We start from the raw sequence: 15,179 nt of genomic DNA, 5'->3' as shown, positions 1-15,179 counted from the left end.
TCATAAATGTCCAGGAAATCTTAAATCAACAAGGTAATTTGCTTATAGTAGTACTTTGAAAGAATATTGTCACTTTAGGCTGAAAATATATACCTTAAACAAAAACTCTTAGAAGGAAACACAGAAACAAGTTATTGTCTGCATATACAGTACATGGGTTGCAAATGTTATCTCATAATAGTAGATTACAGTATACAAGTAAAATTTTTGTTAAGTTTATTTTGGACTTAAAAGAAACTGCAATGATATGAATCTCCTGTTTTCCCCCCAACTCTTTCCCTTGCTATGCCCTACTCATCAGCCAATGGATCTGATCGTCACATCACAAATAGGAAACACTCTAAACTCCATGGGTCAGTAAAATTAACTGGAAAAACAACTTAAACCAGAGGGTGGGAGCATGCAAATTTGAAGTTACAGTGAAGGACCTTCTGAAGTTGTTTCACATGAGAAATTCCATGGGAAGGATTCATTTGGATGGATTGTGTCCAAATGTTTTTTTTACTCAATTTAAAAACACACTCTAAGAAAACCAATTAAGTACTTGGACTATCCAACAAAGCTTTGTATTTGTATTTGAATGTCACTGTTTTACCTGCTTGATACCAACTCTGCAAGTACTCAGTTCAAATACTATACAAAATTGTGGGCTAAAGTCAAAAGTATCTAGAAAACTTCAACAAATCCATTTTCAAATCAATGGTAAAGTATCTATCTGGATTTGATGTGCTCACAAGAACTTTATATAATTTGGGGGACGTCACGTGATGACGTAGGATCCAGACGTGGAAATCCAGCTCTCCCGTAAAAAACCAGTAAAATAATGTTTAAGTGAAGAAAAGTTAGTAAATACTTTTTTTAAATTACTTATAAACTACTCAGGATTGTCTTAAGATATGTCTCCTAAACAGAAGCAGAAGAAAACTACTACTTTGAAGACAACACAAGTTGGAAAAGAATCAAGGCCGGCAGCCATGAAAGAGCCTCAGGCTCAAGTGCATTTTACCTCCGGCGATACAGAACAGGAAACTGCGGCAACATCAACCGTTTCCAAAAAAAAGAGCAACAGGAATTGCGCATGCGTGAAGGAAGGGGCATGCGCAAACACGAGCAACCCAAACTACAAATCCCAGCTATGATCGGAACTGAAAGTGAAAATGAGATGGAATCAGATTCTCTGGATAAATCAGATGAAGAGACAAACAAAGAAGAGCAACAGGAAGAGGTTGGAGGTGATATTGGAGACATTAAAAAATCTTTGGTGCAAATAATGCATGAATTAAAAGCATTAAAAGTAATAAAAAAGATATTTAAAATATGACGATTATGTTTGATAAAATGATGAAAAGACAGGACAAAATGGACAAGAAAATTAAAAACTTGGAAGAAATAACAGGAGACACCATTGATAAGAGTGAATAAAATGGAATATAATATTTCTGCCTGGACATCAGAAAGAAAACGGTTGTTGGAAAAAGTGGATGTACTTGAAAATTTTAACAGACAAAATAATATTAAGATTGTTGGAGTTAAAGAAGGTGTAGAAGGAGAGGATCCAATAAAAAATTTTCAAAAATGGATTCCGGAAATTTTGGAAATGGAAGAAGGAACCCAGTTAATTGAAATTGAAAGGGCTCACAGAGCCTTAAGATCAAGACCTCAAGTTGATCAAAACCCACGATCAATCTTGATAAAATGCTTAAGATATCAAGATAAAGAAAAGATCCTGAAGGCGGCTGCCCAACATGTCAGAAAGAGAAACGGGCCATTGATGATAGAAGGGAAAACAGTTCTATTCTATCCTGATATAAGTTATGACCTTTTGAAGAGAAAGAAGGAATTTAACGCAGCGAAAAAAGTTTTATGGGAAAAGGGTTATAAATTTATATTGCGCCACCCGGCAACCCTGATAATTTTTTTGGATGACGGAAAAAGATCTTTTACTGATTATTGGGATGCGGAAGAATTTGCACAAGAACTCCCAAATATTTGTTAACCACAGCCAAAGATTTAAAAGTGAAACAGATTAAAGATGAAGACAGGGACAGTGAATGGAGTTGATGGCTGTTTAAGGACAGAAGAATATTTAAATATATTCTTAATTATGTGATACAGGGGGAGAAAGGTAAAAGTTTGAGAAATATTATTCGAGAGTAGTGATATTTTTTCTTCTCTTATATATACTTTTTTATGTTACGGGGGAGCTGGTGGGGGAACTTCGGATCGATCACTACGGGATTCACGTGTGTAATCATGGCGATTGCCATGACCCGCACAACGGAAGGGGGTAATGTTGTGTTTTTTTCTTTATTCACAACATTAGTAGGGGGGTATTTCGTTACTATTTTTTTTCTTTATAATCTATTTTTCTTTAATCTTTCTCTCTTTGCCTGGACAATCGGTGGGGGGGGGGGGGGGGGTAGACACATAGCAACAAGGAGAATTTTAAAAAGATTCCCCAAGGTACTACGAAAGTTGAAAAGTTAGGTATTAATATAGACTGGAGTAACCCTGTGAAAAATAATGACTAATTTACTGAATTTTTTAAGTTTTAATGTTAATGGGCTTAATGGACTGGTGAAAAGAAAAAGATTTTTAACATACATTAAGAAAATGATAATAGATATAGCTTTTAGCTGTATTCCAGTTGAAAAAATTACATATAATTTAAGAGATAAATACGAAATATTTCTGAAAATTTGGCGCCCTTATTTACAAAAGATAGGATTAAATATATAGGTGCTCCGAAGATAAAATTATTGGTTATTTAGGGAAAGAAATAAATATATATATTAAAGCTATTATGAACTCCGTGGAACATGTGGGGATCTTCCAATATTCAGGCATTCTTTCTTTCTTTCTTTTTTTTCCTCTTTTTTTCCCTTTCTACAGGGATATGTTACAGGTGAGGGGTTAAGGGGAGGGGGGAAGGGTTGATCATTTTTTTCCCTTCTGTAACCATTTGAAAATTCAATTAAAAAAATTTATAAAAAAAGAACTTTATATAATTTTAAATCATCTGCTTTTTTCAATCAATATTTTAGTATATTCTCAGAAAGAAATTTTGAGCCATTGATCTGGCAATATTACATTTCAAAACATGCTTGAAACATGAAATATTGAATTTGCATTTACACTCACTTAAGCTGCTTTCACCTATGCCACATGACATGTAGACCATGACAGAAATACGCAGCCCAGGTGAAAAGCTATAAATAAATAACTCCTACATTTTCAATCTTCCATACCAAAATATCAGTGTTTTCAACTAAAGCAATTGCAGCCTAATGATATTCTTACTCTATTTAAAAATGTAAATATAATGGCATTGAAATGCCAAGTGTGCTGTAACAATATGCTTTACAAAGCACTTATAATTGGAAATTAAACTGAAAGCCAGGAAAACAGATCAGAAAAGATAAAGTAATGCATGATCAAAGAGGAATGTACAGAAGGAAACAGTCCAGTTAAAAATATGAACTCAATCCTAAAAAAAGGTCTTTTGGCTAAAAATAAAGAAAATAATTCTTCACCCAATCAGACCAGACTTGCTAATTGACAAAGTTTGCTCAAATAAACCTTTGATACATTGAAATAGAGATATGAATTAAATCAGGAGAACAGAAAGAAGATCATGGAAATGTGTTAAGGATACGACTTTCATCACAAGCCGGAGGAACATCAAAAAGACTAAAGATTTAAAGATTAAAGATTAGCTTTATTTGTCACATGTACATTGAAACACACTGAAATGCATCATTTGCATCAATGGCTAACACAGTCTGAATATGTAGCCCACATATGTCGCTGTGTTTCTGGTACCAGCAATAGTATACTCACAAAGTACTAATGATAGCCTGTACATCTCTGGAACATGGGAGGAATCAGAATTACCCGAAAGAAACCCACACGGTCATGGGAAGAACAAACTCCTTACAGACAGCAGCAAGAAGTGAACCCTGATTGCTGGCGCTATAAAGCGTTACACAGGCTGCTACACTACTGTGCCAACTAAGGAAACAGATAGTCACCAAAGAAAACCATATTAAAACAAGCAGTCTTTTGGCAAGGGGGTGGGAATGTTGGTGAATCTGACAGATAGCTAGGAGTACATTCACAATAAACATGGACTGGGAAGAGTAAGGGTACTTAGAAGCAGAATCAAGATGCACTGTCCAAGTATCCATGAAGGAAAGTTTGAGAGAAGAATTTATACATGCACTATAAGCAGATGCCCAAAAGAGCGTAGTGAACTTGGCTCATTTCATGGCCACAGTTATTAATGAAAAGAAAACATTATAATCATTTCCCAGTGGTTGTCAGCAACTTAGAAGTTCTAGCTAGCAGCACAATTATTATTAATCTCCAGGCCGAATTGTCCTATTTTTAAAATTAATTCATTTTACTGAGAAGATATAGTCACAAAAATTCCAAATTTAGACACTGGTTCATTTTTTGACAAAGAACACTTATTGCCCAACTGTAATCAGTGACAACCGTATAGTGGGAAATCGACTTCATTAACCATTAATGTCCAAGGATGCAAGGTACCCTGGAGAGTTGAAAGTGAAGGAGTTTCATGATTTTAACTCAGCAAAACAAAGGAATAGCACCATATTTCTGTTGAAATGGTGTAACACTTCAAGCAAATATTATTCCCTTATGCCCACTGCTCATGGCTTTCTAGATCAGAGAAGCAATAAATTTAGAAAATGGTAGGAACTTTAGAAAATACTCTCACAGAGATAGCAGCAGTGCTTTTTGTAAAAGACATGATCTGCCAGTGGCAGATGGGGCACTGATGCTAAAGATTGCTTTAAGCACCAAGACACATGGAGTGTGCTTCTTCACACCTCTCACTTGCACCCTGCAAATGAAAAGAAGACCACAAAGAAGTCAAAATATGGGCAATGAAGTAATGAAACTGAGATGGTACTGAGAAGGTCAGGCAGAATCTGAGAAAAAGAAAGAGTTAATGTTTTGCTGGAACTATCTGATCATCAGTGATCTTAAAAGGAGAAGAGTGGAATGTCAGTTGGAAATTTGATCTGGAGTTATTTGCTTAGGAAAGAGTGGTGGATGTGGAAGTGCACTGTGGTCAACACCTCATCAAAGAATGAGGAAGAGGTGAAAATATTTAAAAAAACAGAAATCCTGGGCAGAAATTCTTCAAGATACAGCCAGAGAGCGATACAGTGTGGAAACAGGCCTTCAGCCCAATTTGTCCATGACAAAAAAAGTTACCTAGTCAACTTAGCCCCATTTGCCTGCATTTGGCCTGTAACCCTCTAAACCCTTCCTGTTCGTGTTACTGTCCAAATGGCTTTTAAATATTAATTGTACCCACCTCCACCACTTCCTCTGGCAGCTTGATCTATATAGTGTTACGTTCCCCAGTAACCGGGTGACTTACCAGCAAAGATAGATAGGTCCGCTGAAGCCTGGTGCTACTATTTTCAAACGTTTTTATTTATAAAGGGGCACAAACGTATGGTTACTACAAAACATTCAGATCATATACATCGTCAAAACTCAATCTAAAGCACAGGTGTAGTAATAATCAATCAAAAATGAGCTCTATCGTTGTCTAGGGGATACTGAGTCCAATTGGGTATAAGAGTCACTCAAAGTCTGCAGGTTTCCCCGTTTCGGGAACCGCTGACATTTCACGTGTTGGAGAGAGAGAGAAGGAACACTTGCCCGTTGTCTTTGCAAAGCAAATCCCTGTTGTTAGTTAAAACGGTTTGTCCTTTGGTTCCAGCCACAGACTCCCGATCCGGAATCTAACGCACGTGGCTTCCTTCAAAATGGCTTCCCGCTCCGACGGGAAGCACTATCGTGTCTTCTTCGTGTGTCTCCTTGGTGCATCTGAGGCCCCGCCTCGGCAGCCCACCTTTTATCTGGACTGGCAGGGTTGTAGATGTCAATCAGGGTGGGGGTGAGGCGATCTTTCCCCCATCACCCATCTCACATTGCCCTGAGGTTTTGCACGTAGTCCCGTTCCTTATTCCACAAAGGTGTCTCCCAGGACAATGGCTATGTCCAAGGCTTTTGTCTGACTGAGCGGCCAGCCCGCATTCCAAACCGTAAGGCTCTCTCTCTCTTGCAATTCTCACAAAGGAGGGGGCTGGGGTCATGACAATAGTCACCATTCTCTGTGTGAAAACTATCTCTCAGATCCCCTTTTTAATCTTTCCTGTCTTACTTTAAACCAATACTGTCTAGTTTAACCTTGGGGGGTGGGGGGGAGGCTGCACACCTAGGCCACTCTGTTCTAGGACACTTGCCAAGCCCAACCTGGGGAGTGTCTACTCATTTGTCTTACCAAAACGGCAACACTGTATTTAAGTAAATTCAACTCCTTTTGCCGTTCCTCAAACCAATTGATCAAAATCCCACTGTTGTGCCTTCGCTGCCCACAACCACAAGAGGATAAGCCATGAGGGAATAGGACCAATCCAGTGAGACAGTGGAAAAGTGTGTCTGGAACTGGAGGAGATGTTCACTACAGAAAAGGACTTTGGCGATTGTAGGGATGACTTACAGCTGATTGAAAGCTTGAGCATATAGAGATTAATAAAGAGGATGTGCTGGAGTTTTTGGAAAGCGTCAAGTTGGATAAGTCTCCAGGACTGGACAACATGTACCCCAGGCTACTGTATGAGGCGAGGGAGGAGACTGCTGAGCCTTTGGCGATGATCTTTGCATCATCAATGGGGACGGGAGATGTTCCAGAGGATTGGAGGGTTGCAGATGTTGTTCCCTTATCCAAGAAAGGGAGTAGAGATAGCCCAGGAAATTATAGACCAGTGAGTCTTACTTCACTGGTTGGTAAGTTGATGGAGAAGATGCTGAGAGGCAGGATTTATGAACATTTGGAGAGGCATAATATGACGACGAATAGTCAGCATGGCTTTGTGAAAGGCAGGTCATACCTTACGAGCCTGATTGAATTTTTTGAGGATGTTACTAAACACATTGATGAAGGTAGAACAGTAGATGTATATGGATTTCAACAAGGCACTTGATAAGGTACGCCATGCAAGGCTTATTGAGAAAGTAAGGAGCCATGGGATCCAAGGGGACATTGCTTTGTAGATCCAGAACTGGCTTCCCACAGAAGGCAAAGAGTGGTTGTAGATGGGTCATATTCTGCATGGAGGTCGGTAACCAGTGGTGTGCGTCAGGGATCTGTTCTGGGACCCCTTTTCTTCGTGATTTTTATAAATGGCCTTGATGAGGAAGTGGAGGGATGGGTTAGTAGATTTGCCGATGACACAAAAGTTGGGGGTGTTGTGGAGGGCTGCCAAAGATTACAGTGGGACATCGATAGGATGCAAAACTGGGCTGAGAAGTGGCAGATGGAGCTCAACTCAGGTAAATGAGGTGGTTCATTTTGGTAGGTCAAATACGATAGCAGAATATAGTATTAATGGTAAGACTCTTGGCAGTGTGGACGATCAGAGTGATCTTGGGGTCCGAGTCCACAGGATGCTCAAAACGGTTGTGCAGATTGACTCTGTGGTTAGGAAGGCACAGGGTGCATTGGCATTCATCAACCATGGAACTAAATTTAGGAGCCGATAGGTAATGTTACAGCTATATAGGACCCTGGTCAGACCCCACTTGGGATTACTGTGCTCAGTTCTGATCACCTCACTACAGGATGGATGTGGGAACTATGGAAAGGGTACAAGGATGTTGCCTGGATTGGGGAGCATACCTTATGAGAATAGGTTGTGTGAACTCGGCCTTTTCTCCTTGGAGCGACAGAGGATGAGGTGACCTAATAGAGGTGTATAAGATGATGAGAGGCATTGATCGTGTTGATAGTCAGAGGCTTTTTCCCCAGGGCTGAAACGGCTAACATGAGAGGACACAGTTTTAAGGTGCTTGGGATTAGGTACAGAGGAGATGTCAGGGGTAAGGTTTTTTTTTTAAACATAGAATGGTGAGTGCGTGGAATGGGCTGCCGGTGATGGCGGTGGAGGCGGATACAATAGGGTCTATTAAGAGACTCCCGGATAGGTATATGAACTTAAAAAAAAAGGTTAATTTCTAAAGTAGGTACATGTTCAGCACAGCATTGTGGACCGAAGAGCCTGTATTGTGCTGTAGGTTTTCTATGTTTCTAATCAGTTTGAACGCCAGATGGGGAATGTTTAAAGAGAAGTGGCAGTAAACTAATTATTAACTGAAAAGTAATAAATTACACAGATTGGAAATCTGAACTAAAAATGGAAAATGTTGGATATGAAACTGTCTGTGGAGAAAGAGATTGATGACATTTCATCAGAACTTGGTCTGAACATCAGACCATGGCCCAGCTTTGGTCATGCTCCTATATAAATGTCTGCTCAATTGTAGACTCTAAGATGACGAGAATGATGGGAAAAGGGGTCTTTGAGGGAAATCCCAATGATTTTTAAGGGAAGGCAGGAGGTTTACCCTGTTGGAAACAGCCACTGTCTGGCATTTGTATTATAAAAAATATAACTTGCCATTATCAGAGCAAGCATGGATATTGTTCAAATCTTGCAGACTGGTGCATCAGAGTAACTGAAATTGAACATCAATTAATAACCATCTAATTCTGTCACAATGAGAGGAATTAGTGAAGTAGCTGAAAAAGACTGGGTGAAGGATAATGCCTCATGAAACATCCTGCTCTGATGCCCTAGGGCTAGGATGATTGGCCTAAAAGACCATAAACATCCTTAGTACTAAGTATGGATTACAGCCAGTGTAGAGTTTTAAATTACTGTACCTCACTGAATTCAATTTTCAACTGGACTTCTTTGTGCAACTCTTGTTTTCCCTGATATTGAGAACTATATTATTTATTATTTTGTCAATACTTGGACTAAGTTTGGATTGAGGATTGGGATCCAAATAGTCTGCGGGAATCTGAACTAATAAATAACTGTTCACCATCATTCCCATGTGGATAATAGGACTGTAGCTTTGATTCGATTATTGTGGGATTGCTTAGCTTTGACTCCAACGTGCTGACTCCGCTACTTAGTATGCATACAGTCCTGTGCTATAGCTTCACAAGTTGCAAATTCATTTTCAGGGTCATTTGATGGTACTCCTAACCTATTTTTCCAGCCACCTCTGAAAATTACAGTAATTATAACACTCAACTACCAGTTCTACAGGAAATTACAATAATTATAACTCAACTAAACTGCAAACTTTGCTGACCTTTAATGATATGGAACAAGGATTCAAATCTTGGTGCTTTGGAAAATCAGTTTTATTTGATTCTAGCCTACTACACTATTAAATGAAATTTGAAGATATAGCTAACGTATTATTTTTTGGGTTTTGACAGAAACTTAGTGCTGAGAAGCACCATTAGGTAAAAGATCAACCATGACTTTTTTGGGACAGTGGACTATTGGCTGAAATCAGCACGAGAGACAAGAGTGAAATAGGCACAAACCCTGTACCACTGATAGGTATAACATAACAATAGCACTACTGCTAGCACAGCTGCACAAGGAGTCCTCAGCGGTGAGTGAGCATGCTCTTACCACCCCAATGCCCCTTCAGATTGGTGGTTGACAAGTTAACTGACATGTTGTTGCAAACTGCCTGTAAAATGGTGGGAGAATTATGGGGAGAATTGGAAGGAGAGTGAGTGAAGATAATGTGCATGTGAGAGAAACAGGTCACATGGAATTAAATGGAGCAGTCAGTGAAACGACTGGATTGCCTTCATTGCTAGCAGAGAATTAGAGGACCAAATTACATCTTCTATATTGAAAGAAAATGTGAAATATAAACAAGATACTGCTCTTTACTACAACTTCAATTTTATGGCCTACTAATTTAAGTGGAAGAAGGGTGACAAAACTATCGGGCGAAACGGACTGTACACATTATACCCAGCTGTTTCTGAACAAATACAGGGTAAATGAATGCTTTCAGCTACACTGAAACTGATGAAACTTTACTTGCTTACAGTGCATGTCTCAGCAAGAGCTTCAAAAGAAATACATAGATTGCAAAGTCACTGAAACTTTAGAAACCTCACCCTTCCCAATATGAAAACACATCTACAGTTTTAGATTGAAGCTACACCAGTACCTATGCAAGTGCAGGAAATTTCCCTTCAGGTGAGACATTAAATTACCTGTTTAATTTGTGGAATGTTGAATCAATTATGACAATATCTAAACATAAAAGTGATACTTTTACCTGATAAACATATAAAGGAAATGAAATAAGTATGGGTTAATGGAAATGAGGTAGAATGAAACACTAGAATACAAAACTGGAGCAGGAAAGCCATTTGATACACTCGTTATTTATGTACAGTAAAATCCCTTTGAATGCCAAATTTTTCAAGCATACAGTGCTCTGTAAAAGTATTCAACCCCCAACCCTTTGTTCACATAATTGAGTACTACAATCAGGGATTTTGATCAATTTAACTGAGATTTTTTATTTGTGAATCACCAGCTTTTTTTCCCCACAGTAAACCCACAAAATAGGGAAAAATGAAAAATTAACAATTCAAACACTGAAATGCCAGCAGTTCAAAAGCATTCATCCACCTTTGCTCAGTACTTAGTTGAACCACCTCTCGCAGCTAATACAGCCAGTAGTCTTTTTGGATAAGTCTCTATTAGATTTGCACAATATGATGGAGCAAGATTTGTCCATTCCTCCTTGCAAAATTGCTCAAGCTGTGCCAGGTTAGGTAGGCAGCAGCAGTCAACAGCAATTCTGACATCTTGCCAGATATGTTTGATCAGGTTAAGGTCAGGATTCTAACTGGGCCCCTCAAGGAAATCAATCTTCTTCATTTGAAGCCACTCCATGGTTGCTCTGGCAGTGTGCTCTGGTTCATTGTCCGGCTGAAAGATGAACTTCGTCCCCAGTTTATGCTTTCTGGCAGAAGTTAGCAGATTTTTAATCCAGGATCTCTCTGTATTTAGCAGTATTTGTTTTCCCATCAATCCTGACCAGATTTTCAGTCTCTGCTGCTGAAATGCATCCCTATAGCATGATGTTTCCCCCACCATACTTTACAGTAGGGATGGTGTTACCTGGCTGATGCACAGTATTACACTTATTTCACACATACCACTTAGTCTCAGTCGACCACACGACTTTCTTCCACATCGTTAAGGTATCTTCTACATGACACTTTGCAAAGTCTTGACAGGCAAGGATATACAGTTTTCTAAGCCAAGGCTTCTTCCTTGCCACACTTCCATAAATACCCTTTTTGTGCAAGGCCTTAGAGATTTTAGTGCTATGAACATAATCTCCAGTTGCAGCTACTGACTTCTCCAGCTCACTCAGAGTTGGTGTCACAGTGGCCTCTCTTACAAATGCCATTCTTCTTCAGCGACCAAGTTTAGAGAGGCAGCCTGACCTAGGCAGTGTGGCTGTGATTTCATTTTTTCCCCACTTTTTCATGATGGACTGTAATGAGTTCCGAGGTAGATGGTCTTGTACACTTTTCTATTATCATTTTCCTGTATTGTCTTGAATACTCTTCTATCTATATTTTGGTTTGGTCTGTTAAAAATCTACTATACTGTTGGACTTTATAGAGAGAGGGTGCAATTATTCTTATGAATTCACTGAAAACAGGTGATCCTCCAATTTTCTACATCAACAAATTGAGTGAGTTGGTAAGCTAATTAATATACAGTACTGCCCCTGAGGAAAGTTAGCATAATTACAAAGGGGATGAATAGTTTCTCAGCCTCAATTGTTGCGTTTAATTTTTAATAAATTATTGACAGGTTTTGGAATTGTTCTTTTGATTTGACATGATGCACAATGTTTTGATGATAAGCTCAAAAAAACCCTACTTCAATATCAGAATCAAAATCAGAATCAAACTTCAATCGCCAAGTACCTATGCACATACAAGGAATTTACTTCCGGCAGATGTTGTCTCTCTGCTCATAACAATAATAATGATAAATATAAATGAAAATATAGATTATACATACAGGTAGTGCAATCCAAGTAATAGTTAGCCGACAGTTAACCGGCAGTTAACTGTTCAGCAAAGTGACCGCAGTAGGGAAAAAACTTCTCCAGTGCCTATTAGTCTTAGTCTGGAGGGATCTGAAGCGCCTACCAGACGGAAGCAGATCAGGACTGTTTTGAATTTAGAATATGAGACAATAAAATGTGTAAATTGTCTGGGGGGCTATACATGTGTCTTCATAAATTGACTTCATATCATAACCATGATAAACTTGGTTATCTTGGCAAATCACTTAACTGATCTACATCCATTTTCAGCCCCACTGTATCTATCCCACTTTCTCAGATACTTCCGTAACATCAGCAAAGCTGAATATAATAAATTTGATTTCCTTACCTAACAAACACGCACGCACGCACACACACACTACTGAACATTTCTACAGACCAGACTAATAATCATAGAAATGAGTATCCCAATGTTTTCAGTGATGCATTAAACGGACATGAAAGACAAGTTTATCATACATAATGACAAATAATATCAGGTCAAAATGTGGGAGTCAAGACTTCGTTGGAATTATCCTTGTGCTGTATAACAAGTAAAACAAAGGCTTTTTTCATCAGGGACAGAAAAATCCTGAATTAGCCAAGAGGACTGACATTCCGTTCTTCTGTAGTTTGGGGCATGAATGTCCAAAACATATGGACAAACTTCAGTTATGTAAGAATACTTGCCCGGGTAACAGGTACTTTTAACAGAACATAGGGGACTGAGAAGCTGACATCACACCTTCATTCTGAAGTTATAGGACTACAATATCCAAAGGAATCCAAATCCTTTTGATCAATGCTGAGTTTCAATTGCAGAATACATGCAGCCGTTTTTCATTAGTAAAGGACACTATACAGAACTTCACAACTTCAACCAAATAATTTCTGAGGCATAAATAAGTATTTGCAGTTTCTCTTAACTACAACAATTTTAAACTGATCCAAACAATCCGAGGAGGATCTGGGTAATGAAAACATTTTTTAAAAATTTATTTTAAAACACAGGCATGCATTACAATACTTCTACATTTTAGCATTGACATAATATTTTGAATGTGACAAAGATGACTTAATCAGAACTTACTTTTCGGGCTTGCTCTTCAGCCCGTTCCTTTTTAATTTTCTCTAGCTCAGCCAGAAGTGCAGCAGTGTCATCGTCATCATCATCGTCACTACTACTATCTCTGTCAGAGTCATCTTCTTCCTCTTCCTAAAACACCAACAGAAGTTCAAAATAAATGCATGCTCATGAAAAAGACAAGTCAGCAATCCAAAATGTTTACCCAGTTAAAAGCATCTCTAGTTACACCCAAAGCAGATAAAATATTGCTCTCCCAAGTGCACCCATTCGCTTACTTTTTAAAAAAATCTTTATGCTCTCATATTTCCACGAACAGTGTTTTTATTCCATTCTTGTAGCTCTTGTATAACACAATCTTTATCAGTCATACAACAGTCATAAAGATATGATTCTAAATAAGACATTAAACAGTACATGAAATTATCTTCAGTTTAAGCTTTTGAAGATAGCTTAAGGCAGTTAAGTAGAGCAGCATCCCTCACGTCCATGGCATGAAACTGATTTCCTGTGCAACTTGGCCACCTGGTGGCTTCATTCAAAAATGCAGCAATAACTCATGAAAATCTCAACTTCACATTAAAAGGGAAAATACTCAACCAATCAGCAACCTCTTAATAAAAAATAAATTAAATTAAAGCTATTTCTCTCCAATGACAGCTCAAATACATTTCTTGAAAATATACTTAAATTGAGGACCAGTTTATAAAATAAAACAGAAAATGCTAGAAATATTCAGCAGTTCAAGCACTATCATAACAAAATAGAAGTAGAGTTATCCACAGAAGGCTGGAGGAACTCAGTAGGTGAGGCATTATCTATGTAAGGAAATAAACAGTCGGTGTTTCAGACCAAGACCCTTCTTTGGGGGGGGGGGGGGGGGGAGAGGCAATTTGTCAAGCACCTTCGCTTCATCTGCCACAACAGGTGGAAATTCCCGGTAACCACCCATTTCAATTTGAACTCTCGTTCATAATCTGACACGTTGGTCCACTAATCTTTCCTTTCAGACTCCTCCTTCTTCAACCCTTTACCTTTTCCACCTATCACCACCCAGCTTCTCACTTCACCCATGCCTCCCCGACACCCTCCACCCTCCCCCTCAACAGACTCCAACTACCACCTGCCAGCTTGTATTCCTTCCCACACCCGACTTTCTTATTTTGGCTTCGTTCGCCTTCTTGCCAGTCCTGATGAAGGGTCTCAACCCAAAACGTCAACTGTTTATTCCTCTCCGGAGATGCTGCCTGACCTGCTGAATTCCTCCAGCATTTTGTGCAGTGTTCTTGATTTCCAGCATCTGCAGAATCTTTATGGTTTAGAAATAGAGTTAACCTTTCAGATCAGCAGCATTTCAACAGAAACACTTTTGGATTATTTTTATCAAGAAAATTCCAATATGCATGCTCTCTAGGTAAGTAAATATCAACACAGGAAGATTTGGCAGCTGGCTTTAACAAAAAATAAAAACTGTTAAAAGTATGCATTGGTTGAATGCTGTTGAATAAGTTAATATTACAAGTATATTGATAATGATGCTATTTAACTATTTCAGATTTTAATGGTTCAGAGAAACAGAAGTTTTCCAAGACTATTTTAGATAAATAAATAGCAATATTATTTCTTGAAATAATATCTTTCCTCCTGATAATCCAATTCCCCCCTCAAAGTTATTACTGAGTATATTTGCAAAACCCTGTCAGATAGTACATATGAGACTTTAAATTTCCTATTAAAATTAAGAAATTCTCAAATTTTCTACTTGTGTTCATCTGTCAATATCCTGCATATGAAGGAAATCTAAAATACAAAGAACTAATGCAGGAAAAACTCAGCCAGACAAAGCAGATCCAAGAAAAATCATACTGAAATGATTGTTCCCTTTCTCCTCCAGAGACATTACTTTTCCTGAATATTTTCCCATTTCTATTGTTCTGATTGTTAATTCTGCCTCTTAAAGCCTTCTGTCACAGCAAAGTTTCACCTATTTTTTTAAAAACTAGCTGTCGCTATTCAGGCAAGAAATACCTCCTTGGAATCCCACTTTCATTATTTTTGTATATGTAGATGATTCCAGCACTCAACC

General features: G+C 38.4%; 1 protein-coding gene across 1 annotated transcript in view; it reads right to left on the bottom strand.

The window, feature by feature from the left end:
- Window positions 1–15,179, bottom strand: part of cwc15 (CWC15 spliceosome associated protein homolog) — a 49,873-nt gene that overhangs the window by 9,530 nt on the left and 25,164 nt on the right. Inside the window, exon 5 of the mRNA XM_073043314.1 lies at window positions 13,100–13,225. Within this exon, the coding sequence (XP_072899415.1) occupies window positions 13,100–13,225 (126 nt within the window). The remainder of the gene's footprint in view (window positions 1–13,099; window positions 13,226–15,179) is intronic.

Source organism: Hemitrygon akajei, chromosome 4 (assembly GCF_048418815.1).
Source record: "Hemitrygon akajei chromosome 4, sHemAka1.3, whole genome shotgun sequence".
Lineage (NCBI taxonomy): Eukaryota > Metazoa > Chordata > Chondrichthyes > Myliobatiformes > Dasyatidae > Hemitrygon > Hemitrygon akajei.
Note: the sequence above shows the minus strand (reverse complement) of the source record. Positions and strands in the feature narration are given on the sequence as shown.